The sequence below is a fragment of the Choloepus didactylus genome, chromosome 12 (genome assembly GCF_015220235.1).
Source record: "Choloepus didactylus isolate mChoDid1 chromosome 12, mChoDid1.pri, whole genome shotgun sequence".
Lineage (NCBI taxonomy): Eukaryota > Metazoa > Chordata > Mammalia > Pilosa > Megalonychidae > Choloepus > Choloepus didactylus.
The window spans coordinates 19,621,526-19,640,858 of record NC_051318.1 but is presented as its reverse complement, the minus strand read 5'-3'; the positions used below and the strand labels follow the sequence as shown (position 1 = coordinate 19,640,858).

Here is a 19,333-nt window from a genome sequence, read left to right as displayed (position 1 = left end):
TTTTAATCCATTCTGCCAGTCTATGTCTTTTGATTGGGGAGCTTAATCCATTAACATTCAGTGTTACTCGTATAAAAGCAGTACTTAATTCAGCCATTTTGTCCTTGGTTTTATATGCTATATCTCTTTTGTCTTTCTCTTCCTTTATTGCAGCCTCCTTTTCTGTATAGTTGATCTTATGCTATATATCTGACTGATTCCTTTGTCATTTCTGTTTCTGTATATTTTAAATGCATTTTTTAAATTGTGAACTTGAACATATGTACATAACAGTGATAACTTTCAAAGTACGTTTTAACAAGTAATTAGAGAGCAAATTTCAAAGAATGTTGTGGATTACAGTTCCACAGTTTCAGTTCTTTCCTTTTTATCAAGTATAGGCTATATACAGAAAGGTGAAAACTTTCAAAGCACAATTCAATGAATAGCTATAGAGCAAATTTCAGAGAATGTTATAGTTTACAGTTCTGCCATTTCAGTTATTTCCTTCTAGTGTTCTAATACCCTAGCATCTAATATATATATATTTATATAAAGTTTCAGTATTCATTATCCTTTATTAAATACTATCTTGTCTGTTGCTACCCCTTCTCAATCTTCAGGGGTATCTAGCCAGTGACCAGCTTAGCTTGTTCATATTGAAAGGGGGTGTTGACAGTATGAGGAAGGGGGCTGCATCTGATTGTTGTTTTTAAAGAGGCTGTTGCCTCTGGGTTTTAGGACTTGTCTGGCATAGCAACACTCTGGTGGATTTAAGTTTCTGAAAGATAAACTTAGTGGGTGAAACTTTTATAGAATCTCAGATAGGGACTTAGGTATTTCGGGACTACTGATGGTAAGGGCATGGCATACTGTGGCCATTTTTGATATCTAGCTGGAGCTTACATAACAGAAACCTCCAGGATAGCCTCTCGACTATATGTGAGATCTCTTAGCCATTGCAACCTTATTTTGTTACCTTTGTTTTTCTCCTTTTGGTCAAGTAGGCATTTTCATTCCCTTGCTGCCAGGGCCAGGCTCATTCCTGGGAGTCATGTCCCAAATTCCCAGGGAGATTCACTCTCCTGAAGTCATGTCCCACATGTTTGTGTGTGTGTGTGGCGGGGGGGGGTGGGGGAGGCAATGAATTTCTTTGCCAAGTTGGGCTTAGAGAGAGAAAGTCACATCTGAGCAACAAAAGAGGTTCTCTGCGTGTGCCTCTTTGACATAATTATAGGAAGGCTTAGCCTCCCATTTACAGCCCTAAGTTTCGCAAGAGCAAGCCTGAAGTTGAGAGCCTGATTTATTAGTAGTGGATTCCTAATTTCATATAATATACATTCTGTCCCAAGATAAATGGTCTTTGTGGTTACCTTGGGGTTTGTATTACACAATCTATGTCTATAATATACTAATTTGAAAAGTTACCAACTTAACTTCAGTAGCATACATGTTCTCTGTTCCCGCTCTAGAGTTTTGTCCCACGTTACCTCTTTATATTGTGCTTGTTCATTATCAGGAAATATGACTTCTTACTCTTGTTGGAATTAAAGAATAGAGCTATATATTAAGGATACAATACTATTGGTTTTTGCATTTACCCATTTAGTTACCTTTACCGAAGGTCTTCATTTCTTCATGCTGTTCCAAGCCACTCTCTCCTGTCTTTTCCTTTCAATTCCAGAATTCCCTTCAGTAATTCTTGTAGGGCACGTGTTTTGGTAACAAACTCTCAGTTTGTGTTTATCTGTGAATGTTTTAAGCTCTCTTTTTTTCCCCCAACTATTGTGAATCTGTTTAGTAAAGACAGTTTGGATCATACAAAACAACAACCGTTTACAACAATCTGAGTGCTAGACAAACCATCAGAGACAAGGGAGGTGCCTCAGGCATTCTTTGTCCTTCTCCTGTGTCCAGAGAAGACCCTGGGTTCCCCTCACCACCCTGCCCTTGAAGAATATGAAAGCTAAAGTATTACTGCCATCCCCTCTCTCCAAAGGGAAGGGGGAACATGGGAGGGACCATAGCACAGAGAGCCTTCCCCCATGTGCCTTCTCATTCACTTGAGGGAGGGCCCACCTTCCTCACACTGGCCTGAACATGTGAAGCTGAGTTGTTGGGTTTGTTTGTTTGTTTGTTTGTTTGTTTAGGGGGTGGGCCATGAAGTTGCTAATGAGAAAGGCAAAGTCAGGACATCTTTGGTGAGAAGACACCCCACCCCCCCCACCCCACCCCCACCCTGGCCACACAATGGAAATCTGAGAGGGGAACCATAAAAGTGGTACTGCCTTTGTCCAATAGGGGTAGCTGGTGAATGTCTCCAGAGTCCAGGAGAGACCTAGGAAATGTAAAAAGCCCAGGCTCACCCAGGTAAGCTGAGAGGCAGCACATTGAGAAAGGCAAAAAATTTAAGAAAGATAAACAATGGGTTGATCATAATGGGAATTAGAGAGGTTTCCCAGTAGATCAGTACCTCAGGGGATGGAGGACCAACCCTAAGTGGATAGAAGTGGGGATCCGGTCTTCCAGATTATTGTGCCAGTGCCTAAGTCACTCCTCTGTACCTCTTGGAATCCAGCTAGCAGAGACAGGCCACAGAGGGCCTGGTTCAAAATCCGGATGGGCTTCCCAGGCACTTCTGCAGGCCCAACATGGGTAGGTCAGGCCTAAGGAAAGAAAAGGTTCTTGAGCCACAGCAGGGCCCCTCCTGCAGCCCTGCCTACCCCAGCTCCGCCTGCACGGCTCCAGGCACACACACACATACACACACATAAACATACACACTCCTGTCTGCTCGGCACACTGGTGATGTCTGAGGGTTCCAAGTGCAGGAGGTGGGCAGCATCCTAGCCCCTGCCCTCCATGGCCTTGAACTCCCGGAACACTTCAGCCAGCACCTCAGGCTGTAGTGGGGAAACAAGGAGGGCAGATATGACAACACAGGGTCATTCTCTGTAACAGTTTCCACAAACAACACCCTTTAACAAACCCCAAACCTTTGCAGTATCCTGGGAGAAAGGAGTTTGGGCAAAAGGAGGAGGAGTGGAAAAAAGGACAGTTAAAAGAGGTTTCATAAAAACTGGAAGTCACATTACTGATAAAACTGCAAAATGAGCACAAGCTCAAGAGCATCTTGGTTCCCTTCTCTCCTTACCTTCCCAACCCTGCAGCCTCTCCAGGGTTGGCCAGAACCAAGGCAAGTGATGGGCTCCATGCAGCTAAGGAGGAAGAGAAGCATAAGTGGACAGGTCTGTGTCTCTTCTTTTAAAAATTATATTCATGTAGAAAGTTACTGTTTTTCATCCAGTGGGACAGGAGGGTACTCAGTGGCTCAGTGAGCAAGGGTTGCAGTCTCTGGTGCCCGTTCAGGGGCAGAAGGTTGGATGCATCTTCAGTCTTTTTTATCTTGATTTGCTCATAGTCAACATTCATTTTGGCTAAGGCACTATTCTTCTCTTTGAAATCCTTGTCCTCCTGCAAGGCCCAGCTGATGTGCAGTGGGTTTAGGGGACATTCGTTGATTGTATAAGCCAGCAGTGGTTCGTAAACTCCGTGAAGGTCATTCTCTGAGTGGACTGTGTTTTCAGCAGGTTCCAGATGAGCATCTTCATTTCCTCTCCTGCTACTTCTGATCATTCTAGGTTGGGGAATTCATACTGGTCCATTCAGGTGCAGCTCTTCATGCCCAGAGAGATAGTGAGGTCATGGAGTAGAATGGGCCCCACAGAGCAAGATGTACGTGACGACACCCAGAGACCACATGTCATAGGATAATGTCATACTTCTCTGGGCACAGCACTTCCAGAGCCATGTAGAGTGGCATATAACAATGAGTGGTCACAGAGTTTTAGATAGTTGTTTCCTTGGCAAAGCCGGAATCGGTGGGTTTCAGAATGGTGTTGCACCTTTTAGAGGTGTATAAAAGATTCTCAGGCTTGACATCCTGATGAGCAGTGTTGATTGAGTGCAAATACTGGATGGCTCACCAATGCTCTTCAGGATTTCTAATGCCTCTCTTTCGGTGAACACTTGGTCTCATCCTAGATTCAGCTAAAGAGTTCTCTGCCATCCACACACTCCTTGACAATCTGCAGGCACTTCCTCCCAGCATACAGATTCTAGTAGATGTCCGCAATCTGTATGATGTATGGTCCCTGGGAGGCCTGCCAGTGCAGCTTCGCTTTCCTACAAGCCCTGGTGAAGTCCTGAAGCATTTTTAGGGGCAAAGTTCTCCTGCATCTTCTTCTTGAAAATCTACAAAACTTTGCCATTGATGCCCAGTGCCAGGACCTGGGTGTTGCCCTTGTAGTCATCATTGATGTTCTAGTTTGCTAATGCTTCTGGGATGCAAAACACCAGGGATACATTGGCTTTTATAAAAGGGGGTTTATTTGGTTACACAGTTAGAGTCTAAAGGCCATAAAGTGTCCAAGGTAACACATCAGCAGTTTGGGTACCTTCACTAGAGGATGACCAATAGTGTCCGGAAAACCTCTGTTAGCTGGGAAGGCACGTGGCTGGAAGGCATATCAGCTCCAAAGTTCTGGTTTCAAAATGGCTTTCTCCCAGGATGTTCCTCTCTAGGCTGCAGTTCCTCAAAAATGTCACTCTTAGTTGCACTTGTAGTATTTGTCCTCTCTCAGCTTCTGTGGAGCAAGAGTCTGCTTTCAATGGCCGTCTTCAAACTGTCTCTCGTCTGCAGCTCCTGTGCTTTCTTCAAAGTGTCCCTCTTGGCTGTAGCAAGCTTGCTCCTTCTGTCTGATCTTATATAGTGCGCCAGTAATTGAATTCAGACCCACCCAATGGGCAGGCCAACACCTCCTTGGAAATTATCCAGTCAGAGTCATCACCCACAGTTGGGTGGGGTGCATCTCCATGGAAACACTCAAAGAATTACAATCTAGTTAACACTGATAGGTCCACCCACACAAGATTACATCAAAGATAATGGCATTTGGGGGTACATAATACATTCAAACTGGCACAGTTGATGACATTCTTCTCAATCTGATCTACTTGACATGTGCCTGGGGAAACTGCTGCAGGAGCTGTGGCAATGGCCAGGCTAGAGGGTGAGGCTGGGCCGGGGGTGGTGGTGGGTGGCTGCAGTGGCAGTGGCAGCGGCAGGTTAACAACATTAGCTGGCTCTGGCCTTGGGAATTGGATGGCATGGTGCCAGAGATGCAGGAACAGAGGTGGGAGGGTCTGTGGCCACACCCACCTACTGCTCTGGACAGGGTCCCTGTCATGCCCTGCCAGGCTGGGAAGTTTGCTCTGGGCTGGAACTGGCTTCCCCACCCTGGCTCTAGGATCAGCAAATCACAGGGCTCTGTGACCCCTACTGGCACTCCCTGTCATCCTCCCTCCCTCCCCCTGGGGGCCTGGTGCTCTGTGAAATGTGGGACGGTGGGGGTTAGAGTGGGTGAAGCAGTGGCACAACATTGTATGCAGCCGTGTCACATCTCCCTCATTTTTGAAGGACAGTTTTGCCACATAATTTCTGTCTGGCAGTTTTTCTCTTTTGTTACCTTAAATATATCATACCTCTGCCTTCTTGCCTCCATGGTTTCTGATAAGGAATCAACACTTAGTCTTATTGAGGATCCCTTGTGTGTGACAAATTGCTTTTCTCTTGCTACTTTTCAGAATTCTCTCTCCGTCTTTGGGATTTGACATTCTGATTAGTATGTGTCTTGGTGTAGGTCTATTAGGGTTTATTCTGTTTGAAATGCATTGCACTTCTTGGGCATGTGTATTTATGTCCTTTCTTAAGTCTTGGGAAATTTTTGACGATTATTTCCTCAAATATTCTTTCTTCCTGTTTTCTCCTTCTGGGATACCCATAATGCATATTTTTGTGCACTTTGTTCTGGCATTCAATTCCCTGAGATCCAGCTTAACTTTTTCCTTTCTTTTCTCGATCTCTTTTTCTGTTGTATGATTTTGGATGTCCTGTGTTCAAGTTTGCTGATTGTTCTGGTTTGCTAATGCTGCCAGAATGCAAAATACCAGAAATGGATTGGCTTTTATAAAGGGGGTTTATTTGGTTACACAGTTACAGTCTTAAGGCCATTAAGTGTCCAAGGTAAGGCATCAGCAATAGGGTACCTTCATCGAAGGAAGGCCAGTGGCATCCAGGAAAATCTCTGTAAGCTAAGAACGCATGTGCTGGCTCTGTTGATCCCGGGTTGTGATCTAGCTCCTCTCTGTTCCTGTGGGCTCTTCAAAATGTTGCTCTTGGGGCGTTTGTCCTCTCTTATCTTCTCCAGAGCAAAAGTCTGTTTTCAGTGGCCGTCTTCAAAATGTCTCTCTAAGCAACAAGCTCCTTCTATCTGAGTTCTTATATGGGGCTCTAGTAAACTAATCAAGGCCCATGCTGAATGGGCTGGGCCAAACCTCCATGGAAATTGTCTAATCAGAGTTATCACCTACAGTTGGGTGGGTCACATCTCCATGGAAACAACCTAATCCAAAGGTTCCAACCTAATCAGCACTAATACCTCTGCCCCACAAGACTGGATTAAAAAATCATGGCTTTTTCTGGGGGACATAATATATCCAAGCTGGTATATTCCACCCCCTGGACCCCAGAAAACCATTATCTTTGCATATACAAAATACATTCATCCCATCATAATATACAGAAACTTAAATCATCTCAGTAACAATACTTAAGTACAAGAGCCCATCAAAATCAGTCACGTGTGGTCTTGTCTATACTGATTTTTCTTCTGCTTGTTCAAATCTGCTGTTATATACCTCTGATGTATCTTTAATCTCTTCTATTCTGCCTTTCCTTCCCATCAGTTCTGCGGGAAGAAGTAAAACTGTCATTATTTGCAGATGATATTGGAAAACATATTTGTAACATACAGAGTCTCTCCTTTAGTGTCTGGCTTATTTCACTCAGCATTATGTCTTCAAGGTTCATCCATGTTGTCATATGTTTCATGACCTTGTTCATTCTTACTGCCACATAGTATTCCTTCATGTATATATACCACATTTTGTTTATCCACTCATCTGTTGAAGGACATTTGGATTGTTTCCATCTCTTGGCAATTGTGAATAATGCTGCTGTGAACATCGGTGTGCAAATATCTGTTCATGTCACTGCTTTCAGATCTTCTGGGTATATACCGAGAAGTGAAATTGCTGGATTAAAGGGTAACTCTATATCTAGTTTTCTCAGGAACTGCCAGAATGTCTTCCAGAGCTGCTGTATCATTATACAGTCCCACCAGCAATGAATAAGAGCTCCGATTTCTCCACATCCTCTCCAGCATTTGCAGTTTCCTGTTTGTATAATGGCAGCCATTCTAATTGATATGAATTGATATCTCATTGTGGTTTTAGTTTGCATCTCTCTAATATCTAACGAAGATGAACATTTTTAAATCTGTTTTTTTAGCCATTTGTATTTCCTCTTCAGAGACATGTCTTTTCTTATCTTTTGCCTATTTTATAAGTGGGTTGCTTGTACTACTGTCATTAAGTGGTATGATTTTTTTTATATATGCAAGATATCACTCTTATCAGATACATGGTTTCCAAATATTTTTTCCCATTGAGTTGGCCGCCTTTTCTTCTTTTTGTCAAATTCCTTTGAGGTACAGAAGCTTAATTTTGATGAGTTCCCATTTGTCTATGTTTTCTTTGTTTTTTTGTGCTTTCAGTGTAAGGTCTAAGAAGCGACCTCCTAATACAAGGTCTTGATGTTTCCCTACATTATCTTCTAGGAGTTTTATGGTATTGTCTCATAATTGAGGTCTTTGATTCACTTTGAGTTAATTTTTGTGTAGGGTGCGAGGTAGGGGTCTTCTTTCATTCTTTTGGATGTGATTATCCAGTTCTCCCAGCTCCATTTGTTGGAGACTGTTCTGCCCAGTTTATTGGGTTTGGAGACCTTACCAAGATCAGTCGACCGTAGATCTGGGGGGTCTACTTCCAAATTCTCATTCAATTCCATTGATCAATATGTCTGTCTTTGTGCCAGTAGCATGCTGTTCTGACTGCTGTGACTATTTATGGTAAGCTTCAAAGTCAGGAAGTGTAAGTCCTCCTGCTTCGTTTTTCTTTTTTAGAATTTTTTTTTAGCAAATCAAGGCATCTTTCCTTTCCAAATAAATTTGATCACTAGCTTTTCCAAGTCTTCAAAGAAGGTTGTTGGAATTTTGATTGGAATTGCATTGAATCTGTAAGTGAGTTTAGGTAGAATTGACGTCTTAATGACATTTAGCCTTCCTATCCATGACAATGGAATATTTTTCCATCTTCTTAGGTCCCCTTGTGTTTATTTTAGTAAAGTTGTATAGCTTTCTATGTATAGGTCTTTTATATCCTTGGTTAAGTTTATTCCTAGGTACTTGATTTTTTTAGTTGCTGTTGAGAGTGGAATCTTTTTCATGGGTGTCTCTTTAGTTAGGTCATTTCTAGTGTATAGGACCATTACTGACTTAGGTGCATTAATCTTGTATCCTGCTACTTTGCTAAATTTATTACCTCAAGCAGATGTGTTGTCGATTTCTCAGGGTTTTCCAAATACAAGATCATATCATCTGCACATAATGACAGTTTTACTTCTTCCTTTCCAATTTGTATGCCTTTTATTTCTTTGTCTTGCCAGATTGCTCTGGCTAGCACTTCTAGCACAATGTTGAATAACAGTGGTGACTGTGGGAATCCTTGTCTCATTCCTGATCTTAGAGGGAAGGCTTTCAGTCTCTCCGCATTGAGTAGTATGCTGACTGTGGGTTTTTCATATATGCCCTTAATCATATTGAGGGTTTCCTTCAATTCCTACCTTTTGAAGTGTTTTTATCAGAAAAGGATGCTGGATTTTGCCAAATGCTTTTTCAGCTTCTATTGAGATGATCATTTGATTTTTTTTCCTTTTGATTTGTTAATGTGTTGTATTATGTTGATTGATTTTCTTATGTTGAACCATCCCTGCATGCCTGGAATGACCCCTGTTGATCATGGTGTATGATTTTTTAATGTGTCTTTGGATTTGATTTGCAAGTATTTTGTTGAGAATTTTTGCATCTATATTCATGTGGAAGATTGGCCTGTAGTTTTCCTTTCTTGTAGCATCTGCACCTTGTTTTGGTGTTAGAGTGATGTTAGCTTCATAAAATTAGTTAGATAGTGTTCCATTTTCTTTAGTTTTTTGAAACAGATTGGCCTGTAGTTTTCCTTTCTTGTAGCATCTTCACCTTGTTTTGGTATTAGAGTGATGTTAGCTTCATAAAATTAGTTAGATAGTGTTCCATTTTCTTTAGTTTTTTGAAACAGTTTAAGTAACATTGGTGTCAGTTGTTTTCAGAAAGTTTGGTAGAATTCCCCTGTGAAGCCTTTTGGCCCTGGGCATTTATTTGTGGGAAGCTTTTTGATGACTGATCGAAGCTCTTTGCTTCTATTTCTATTCTGTTTCCTCTCTAATCAGTCTAGGTTGTTCATGTGTTTCCAAGAAATTGTCCATTTCCTCTACATTGTCTATTTTGTTGGCATACAGTTGTTCCTGGTATACTCTTAAATTTCTTCGGAATCCGCAGTAATGTGCCCTCTCTCATTTATTATTTTTGTTTATTTGGGGCTTCTCTCTTTTTGATTTTGTGATTCTAGCTAATGGCTTGTCAATCTTGTTGATCTTCTCAAAGAACCAACTTTTGGTTTTATTTATTATCTCTGTTGTTTTTTTAGTCTCTGTCATTTATTTCTGCTTTAATCCTTGTTATTTCTTTTCTTCTACTTGGTTTAGGATTAGTTTGCTGTTCATTTTGCAGCTTCTTCAGTTGTGCCATTAGTTCTTTGATTTTAGCTGTTTCTTCCTTATTAATGTATGTATTTAAAGCTATAAATTTCCCCCTCAGTACTGCCTTCGCTATATCCCATAAGTTTTGATATGTTGTGTTCTCATTTTCATTTGTTTCTAGATATTTAGCATTTCTCTTACTATTCCTTCTTTAACCCACTGGTTGTTTAGGAGTGTGTTGTTTAGTCTCCAGATATTTGTGAATATTCGAAATCTTTGATGGTTATTGACTTCTAGTTGTATTCCACTGTGGTCAGAGAATGTGCTTTGAATAATTTCAATCTTTTTAAATTTATTGAGGCTTTTTTATGGCCCAGCATATGGTCTATTATAAAGTTCCATGAGCACTAGAGAAGAATGTATATCCTGGTGATTTGGGTGTAATGCTCTATATATGTCTGTTAACTGTTAAGTCACATTCATTTATGACATTGTTTAGGTTTTCAGTTTCCTTATTGGCCTCTGGTTGGTCTATCGATAGGAGAGAGTGATGTATTGCACTCTCCCACAATTATTTTGGAAACATCTATTGCTTCCTTCAGTTTTGCCAGTGTTTGTCTCATGTATTTTGAGAAACCTTGATTGGGTGCATAGACATTTATGATTATTTCTTCCTGTTGAGTTGTCCCTTTTATTACTATATAGTGACCTTCTTTGTCTCTTATGACATCCTTACAATTAAAATCTATTTTATCTGAGGTTAATATTTGCTACTCCAGCTTTCTTTTGGCTGTAGTTTGCATGGAATATTTTTTTTCCCATCCTTTCAGTTTCTATTTCTTTGGGTCTCTGGGCCTAAGATGAGTCTCTTGTAGGCAACATATTGATGGTTCATATTTTTAAATCCATTCTGCCAATCTATATCTTTTAATTGCGGAGTTTATTCACATTCAGTGTTATTGTGAAGGAAGTTCTTGAAACAGCCATCATATCCTTTGGTTTTTATTTGTCAGATATATTTTTCCCTTCTTTTTCTTTTTAACGTACGCTTACAAAAACTCTTTAGTTCTATGCCCTTCTCCAGACTTCTCTCTCCTTTCTTTTTTTCTCTGCTGATAGGGCTCCCTTTAGTATTTCTTGTAGAGGAGGTCTCTTGTTAGCAGATTCTCTCAGCATTTGTTTGTCTGTGAAGATTTTAAGCTCTCCCTCAAATTTGAAGGAGAGCTTTGCTGGATAAAGAATCCTTGTTTGGCAATTTTTCTCTTTCAGAATTTTAAATATGTCATACTACTGCATTCTCACCTCCCTGGTGGCCATTGAGTAGTCACTACTTAGTCTTATGTTGTTTCCCTTGTATGTGGTGAGTTGCTTCTCTTTTGCTGCTTTCAGAACTTGCTCCTTCTCTTCAGCAGTTGAGAATCTGATCAGGATATGTCTTGGAGAGGGTTTATTTGGATTTATTCTGTTTCGAGTTCATTAGACATGTATGATTTGCGCATTTATGTCGTTTAGAAGGGTTGGGAAGTTTTCCCCAACAATGTCTTTGAATACTCTTCCTACACCTTTACCTTTTTCTTCCCCTTCTGGAACACCAATGATTCTTATATTTGTGCACTTCATGTTGTCCATCATATCCCTGAGATCCATTTCAAATTATTTCCATAAGATCCTCTAATTTTTTATTTACTGTTGCAAATTCTTCTTTATGCTTTGTGGGGTCTTCTTGATGTCCTTTATATGCTTAGCCATGATATTGGTGTTTGTGTTACTTCTTTGATTAATTGTCCAAGTTCTGAGTCTCCTCTGGTTTTTAAATTTGGACGATTGAGTTATCCATATCTTCTGGTTTCTCCATACACTTTAAAATTTTGTTGTTTTTGGCCTCTTTCTGTTTGCTTATCTTGATAGAGTTCTTTTAGGATATGCAGGCTTATTTGAACAATTAACTATAAATTGACAGATCTACAGCTTTACTGAGTGCACTTTCCCTGGTCTACCAGCAGATAGCACCCCCAAGCTACCTCTTACCCTCAAGCCAGTTCTCCCCAATTTCATGTATGCAGTGAGTGGGGATCAAAACCTTGTGGAGGTCCAATCAGTGCACACATTTTCCGTGTGCAGTGGGGACCACCAGTCCTGTGGGGGGAGGGGGTGCCCTGGGTGCCCTGTGCAGTTTGGCAGGGAAGAAGTCTTTAAGACCCAGTACTCCCAGCTGTTCCTGGGCTGCGGCTGGAATACCCTGGGACTGCAGAAGTACCTAACCCTTCAGCTCAGATATCCTACAGTCTCTTTGTGCCGTGGGCCACAACTCCCTGGAATTTGTGTAAGTCTGCTGGCACTTCAGTGTGGCAGCTCTGCCTCTAGGTTGTGTACTCCGTGGGCTTCCACGGAGGAGGCATGTGTGCCGTCAAAAGCCAGCTGAATACCGAATTCCCTTAGGAAGCTCTTGGCCGCGGCGCTGCAAAGGGGTGTCTCCCAGTCCACTGCAAAAATGGCTGCACAGGGCATGGAAATTACCCACTTCCTCAATCGTCTGCCTGCTGCTGCGGCTCATCCCTGGCTCTGGGACTCTTAGCTGCGGGTTTGCAAAGGGCTGTCACCCACGCCAGATACTGAGGCGGGTGCTCGGGGTGTGGAAGGCAGTCCGCACCACGATTGACTGCGGCTTCCACTGCCAGCTCCTGGGCTGCTTCCGAACACAGTTTTTTGGTTTCTCTGCTCCGCGATGCAGCCCGGCGGCTTCTAAATCAAACACATGTGATTCCGAATGCAGTCTCTTGGTTTCTCCAAGTGCACAGTCACTCTGGCTGAAGAAGTTCCTGCCCAGCCAGGGAACCCTGGAACTGCTATTCTGGAGCACTTTCTGTCAGCTAGTGCTTTTCACAGAGGAGTGCTTTGCTCTCTCTCTCCTAATATGACATCTTGTCTCCGAGAATGTTTGTTTTTAAATCTCAAAACAAAACAAAAAACAACGGATCTCTGACTCCCTGCCTCTAAACCACAGGCCTCTGGCTCTCAGCACCACCGTGTGGATTGACGGCACTGCAAGGAATGTTGGTGCTGGGGAGCCGGAGTGTGAACCCCTACGGGGCTGAGCACGGAGCCCGGAGCCAAGCATTGCATTGGTCCTGGAACTTCCCTACCCCTCCATTCTTGTAGGGTTTTTTAGCAACCATGCTGTCTCACCTTTTAGTTTCTCAGTTTTAACCACAACTTCATATGAACTCTTATAAAATGGTATATAATGGTAATTTTCTTTTTGTACACTATTTTGTTTAAAAGGCTACACCTACATTCACAACTGATATAATCACTGTCCCCCACTGATTTGTGTAGCTGAACCATAAAGCTGTCTTGATGTAGAACTCTTAGTTATTATTGAATAATGTTAATGTTTTTGGGTTATCTTTAAAAGGTAAGAGCTTAAGGCTCTGCCTTAAACTCATATTTTATAAAGCAAGTAAATGAGTAATAGTACCTGCTTTACTGGGACGTTGAAAAGATTCAATGAGCTAATAAATGCAGAGGTTTGTGGAGAGTGTAACACATTGCAAAGAAGTTGGTATAAATGTAATTCTTCTTTTGATTTGTTTTCAACCATTTAAAACTGTAAAACCATTCTTAACTCACAGTATGTGTCAAGAACGGGGCAGGCCCCACTGTAGTTTAGTGACCCCCCCCCCCCCCCGTATAGAGATGGGCTCTTGTATCTGGTGGGAATGTAAATTGCATTATCTTTTGCAGAAGGCATTTTGTTGGTGTGTTTGAAGAATCTTGTAAATGGCTGTAATCTTTGACCGATAATGATCTCTTTTTTTAAGAATTTATTGTAGCACCGTAATCAGAGTTGCACAGCGTATATAGTTTTATTTATGAAAACAAAAAACCAGAAACAACCTAAACAGCCAAAGGTCTGTGAAGGGAAGGTTGTTATATTTTTTATTTATATAATGGTATGTTCTTCATTCACTAAAATTAATGCTTTTGAAAGATATTTAAACAAAAAATAACTTGATATATGTGAAAAAGCAATATGTATATTATTTTCCATTCAGAAGCAGTTTTCATGCTTTTTCTTATGTTTTCAGCCATGGTATGTTTTTGGAAATTTTTAATCAAGTCAGAAATATCCTTTATTTTGCCTTTTTTAATTTATACAACAGGGTAAAGTCCTTTACAAAGTTCGATGGAAAGGATATACATCAGATGATGACACCTGGGAGCCTGAGGTTCACCTTGAGGACTGTAAAGAAGTTCTGCTTGAATTTAGGAAGAAAGTTGCAGATATCAAAGCTAAACCAGTCAAGAAGGATATTCAGGTATGTTTTGTCTAATATTCTTATGTCTGATTTTTCTAGTAAAGTAAAACAATTCTTATAACACATTATAAAGTTCTAAACTTTTATCTAGTTCGGATTGTTCAAAGGTGGATTATCCAGGTCCTTTGTTTTTCTCTTCCTTTGCTACTTCAATTTTTAATCATTTCATTGTTTTATAGTAGCTCTTCCTGATGGTAGGCAAACATAAAGAGATCGGAGGTACTGTAAGTCAAACTGCTATCAAATGTTTGGGAAAAGATTTGATAGTGGACTGGAAGGGGGTAATGTTAAAACTAATGCACAAATTTGGTTTAGAAATTTTCTTCCATGGATTTATGTATTGTTTTACCCTTGATTCTCTTATTTAATGAATAACTGAGTTGGCTTTATTTATAAATCTTGTAAGAATTTTCCCTTAACTTTTCCATGGAAATTTTACATTTGTAACTTCTATTTTTAGATAGAACCAACTCTTACTTGCTTTTGCCTTTTGAGTTTTCTGTGTTCTTTTTCATTAGAGAAAGTATAGAAGTCTATATTTTATGGACTAAACATTGATCCTCTCTCTCCCTACATGAGTTTCAACCACTAACAATGTTGCCTTTTTTTTAAACATTTTTTATTTTGAAATATAACATACATGCATAAAAGTGATAAATTTCAAAATACAGTGTAACAGGTAGTTATAGAGCAAATTCCAAATTATACTATGCGCTACAATTCAACAATTTCAGGTTTTTCCTTCTGGCTGTTCCAATACACTAGAAACTAAAAAGAAATATCTATATGATGATTCAGTAGTCATAATCATTAGTTAAATCCTAACGTCTCAGTTACAACTCCTCCATCTCGTTTGATTATTCTCTCAATCTTCAGGGATGCTGAAGAGGGGTGTCGACATTGTGTGGTAGGGGAATGCGACTGGTTTTGTTCTTGGAGAGACTTGTACCTCTGGTTTTCAGGGCTTATTTGGCATAGGAACAATCTGGAGGTTTTGGGTTTCTGAAAAAATAAGCTTAAGTAAAACTTTTATAGAGCCTTAGATATTTATAGAGCCTTAGAGAACTGGGTATTCTTGAGGGTTTTCAGGAATACTGTTTCGGGGGGCTTGGCATACCATGGCAATTAGCAGTATCTGTCTGAAGCTTGCATAAGGGTAACCTCCAGAATGACCTCTCTGCTACATTTGAAGTCTCTTAGCCAGTGAACCTTTATTTTGTTTCATTTCTTTTGCCCCTCTTGGTCAAGAAGGCATTGTCAGTCCCACAATGCCAGACATTTACACCCCTGGAATCCATTGCCCATGTAGGGGGTGGGTATTGAGTTTATTTGCAGATCTTGGCTTAGAGAAAGAGGGGACACATCTGAGCAGCAAGAGGTTCTATGGGGGTGACTCTTACGCATAATTATAAATAGGCTTAGCTTTGCCATTACAGAGGTAAGTTTCATAAGGGAAAGCCTCAAGTTCAAGGGCTTGGCTTATTAAAATGGGAGTCCCTAATGCTTGAGAGAATATTAGGAATTTTCCAGGTGGGGGAGTTTCATAGGTCCATATTCTTTCTCCAGTACCTCAAGGGACTTTGCAAGTATTTTTTTTTTATTTTCTTCCCGAAATGCTCAGGGGTATTACATTAAGCTATACAGAATAACAAGCTCTCATTCCGTATTCTAGGCTCCATGTAATTAGGTTGTTTACATAAACTGACCAGACAGGTTAAGTTAGTGTGCGAAAAAAATTAAATTTTGGACAAAATAAACATCTCTTCCTTTGGTCTCACACAGAAGTTGAAGTTTTGAAATACAGACAATATCATCCTTTACCCTGTATTCTGATTTACCTTAATTCCAACCAGATCAGCTTCATTCATATTGCTTATTGAAGTCTGATCTCTTTTTCAGCTTCTTTAACAGTTGCTGTTTGGAGTAATGCTGACATTCACAGCTGCACAACTCTAACTCTGAGGCTTAGGTAACACACAGGTACCCAATGTTCCAGGGAACTGTCAGGTTGTACACAAGGAACGCAGCATCTCAGAATTTAGGAATAACAGTTAAGCTCAGGAATAGATGTGACTGTTCTAAGAGCTTACAATCTAGGAACCTTTACAATGAGCCTTATTTATACATTCTGTACTCCTTAATCATCAATTGCCCAATATCTGCCTATTTTCTATCCCGAAAACCTGTGTACTCAAATTCAGTTCTCAGAGTTTGCACATTGTAGTTAATTTTAGTGAGACCATACATTATTTGTCCTTTTGTTTCTGGCTTATTTCACTCAACATAATGTCTTCATAGTTCATTCACCTCGTTACATGCCTCGCAACTTCATTCCTTTCTGTAGCCATGCAAATTTGCATCATATATATACACCACAATTTGCCCTTCCACTCTTCAATCAGTGGACCCTTCGGCCACCTCCATCCATTGACAATCATAAATAATGCCGCTATAAACATTAGTGTGCCATTGTCTATTGATGTCCCTGCTTTCAGTTCTTCCAAGTGTTTTCCCAGTAATGGGATTGCATGATCATATATTGACCCTATGTTTGGCCTCCTGTGGATTCGCCACACTACCCTCCAGAATGGATGCATCATTCTGCTTCCCTACCAGCTTGAATAGGTATACCTGTCTCTCTGCCTCTTCTCTAGCTCTTGTATCTTTCTGTTTATTTATTTATTTTAATCTACAGATTTTATTGAGATGCATTCACATACCATATATTCCATCCGAAATATATAGTCAGTGTCTTATGGTATCCTCACTTAGTTATGCAGTAATCATCACTTTTAATTTTAGACAGTTTTCATTGCTTCAAAGAGAAAAATGACATAAACACTGCCTTTTGTTTAAGACATGTTTTTATTAATAAACATTTCATCCAACAAATGAATATGGTGTTAAAAAGTATGAAAACCCTGTGTATTCAGCTGAGAAATAGTTTTGGCTTTATTTTAAATTTTAAGATAGCTTTTTTTTTCCCCCCTTTAAGGACAGCTTTTTTGAAACATTTTTTGTTTTGTTGTTAAAGCTTTTGCTATAAAGTAGTAACAACAAATGGTTACCTAAACACCATCAAATGAGAGAGACAATAAAGCCAATCATTTTCAATATTTACCATTCTCGTATTTTCCGTCCACTGTCTCCCGTTCCCTTTTATTTACAGGAGTTTTTTTGTTATTGTTTGTTTTGTTGGCATTTTTTTTTTAATGGTTACACTAATTTTGGCATGTACTACTTCTCCATTTATGGCAACCATACACCTAATTTTATTATATTTTTAAATTTTATTTTATTGAGATTGTTCATATACCATACAATCATCCAAAGATCCAAAGTGCACAATCAGTTGTCCATGGTACCATCATCGAGCTGTGCATCCATCACCACAATTAATTTTTTTTCTCAATTTTTAGAACATTTTCATTATTCCAGAAAAGAATTAAAGACAAAAAAGAAAACTTGAAACCTCCCATACCCCTAACCACCCCCCCTCTATTATTGACTCAAAGTATTGGTATAGTACATTTGTTACTGTTGATGAAACAATATTAAAGTACTACTAACTGTAGTACATAGTTTGCAATAGGTATATTTTTTCCCTATATACCTGTCTGTTGTTGACTTCTAGTTATAGTGTTACCAATTTGTTCTGGTTCATGGAAGAGATTTCTAATATTTGTAAGTTAATCACAGACCTTGTCCACCACAAGATTCACTATTTTATACGTTCCCGTCTTTTAACCTCCAGCTTTCCTTGTGGTGACATACATGACTCGAAGCTTCCCCTTTCCACCACATTCACACACCATTCAGCACTGTTAGTTATTCTCACAGTAATGTGCTACCATCACCTCTGTCCATTTCCAAACACTTAAATTCAGCATAGCTAAACGTTCTGCTCATAATAAGCAACCACACCCCATTCTTTAGCCTTGTTCTGTATCCTGTTAACTTATATTTCATGTCTGTGAATTTACATATTATAATTAGTTCATATCAGTGAGACCATACAATATTCATCCTTATGTGTCTGACTTATTTTTCACTCAGTATAGTGCCCTCTAGGTTTCCTAATCAACCCATTTTTTTTTTTTAAGACGGTTTTGTTCACCCACCATACATTCCTTCCTAAGTAAACAATCAGTGGTTCCCTGTATAGTCAAGTATTTATGCATTCACCACTGTCATCACTATCTATATAAGGACATATCCATTTCTTCCACAAAGGAGGAGGAAGAGTCAAGGTACAGAGAAAAAAAGAAAAAGAAAAATTAAAAAATGACAGCTAAAAAGCAAGAAAAGGAAAGATGGAATTAAATTAAACTAGAATAAAAGAGTCAGACAACATCACCAATGCCAAGAGTCCCATACCCCTCCCTTATGTCCCCCTCTTATTGGTATATTGCCTTTGTTACATTAAAAGAAGCATAATACAATGTTTCTGTTATCTGTAGTTTCTAGTTTGCATTGATTGTATTTTTCCCCCAATACCACCCCATTTTTAACACCTTGCAAGGTTGACATTCATTTGTTCTCCCTTATATAAAAACATATTTGTACATTTTATCACAATTATTGAGCACTGTAGGTTTCACTGAGTTACACCATCCCAGTCTTTTCTCTTTCCTTCTGATGTTCCACATGCTCCTAACCTTCCTCTTTCAACCATACAGTCATCTTTGCTTAGTGTACTTACTTTGCTGTGCTACCCTCACCCAAAATTGTGTTCCAGACCTCTCACTCCTGTCTTTTCGTGTCTGTCTGTAGTGCTCCCTTTAGTGTTTCCTGTAGCACAGGTATCTTGTTCACAAACTCTCTCATTGTCTGTTTGTCATAGAATATTTTAAACTCTCCCTCCTATTTGAAGGGCAGTTTTGCCGTATATAGGATTCTTTTTTTTTTTTTATTAAATTCAGTTTTATTGAGATATATTCACATACCATACAGTCATCCATGGTGTACAATCAACCATTGAGATATATTCACATACCATACAGTCATCCATGGTGTACCATCACATAGTTATACATTCATCACCCCAATCTATTTTTGAACATTTTCCTTACATCAGAAAGAATCAGAAAAAGAATAAAAAACAAAAGTAAAAAATAACACCCAAATCATCCCACCCATCCCACCCTATTTTTCATTTAGTTTTTGTCCCCATTTTTCTACTCATCCATCCATACACTGGATAAAGGGAGTGTGATCCACAAAGTTTTCACAATCACACTGTCACCGTTTATAATCTACATTGTTATACAATAATCTTCAG

At 39.7% G+C, this 19,333-nt stretch overlaps 1 protein-coding gene across 2 annotated transcripts in view; it reads left to right on the top strand.

Moving 5' to 3' along the window:
• The window catches only part of MPHOSPH8 (M-phase phosphoprotein 8), a 66,352-nt gene that overhangs the window by 14,703 nt on the left and 32,316 nt on the right, over positions 1 to 19,333 (top strand). For both annotated transcript variants that reach the window (XM_037799952.1, XM_037799951.1), the window contains exon 2: positions 13,897 to 14,052. In XM_037799952.1, the coding sequence (XP_037655880.1) occupies positions 13,897 to 14,052 (156 nt within the window). The remainder of the gene's footprint in view (positions 1 to 13,896; positions 14,053 to 19,333) is intronic.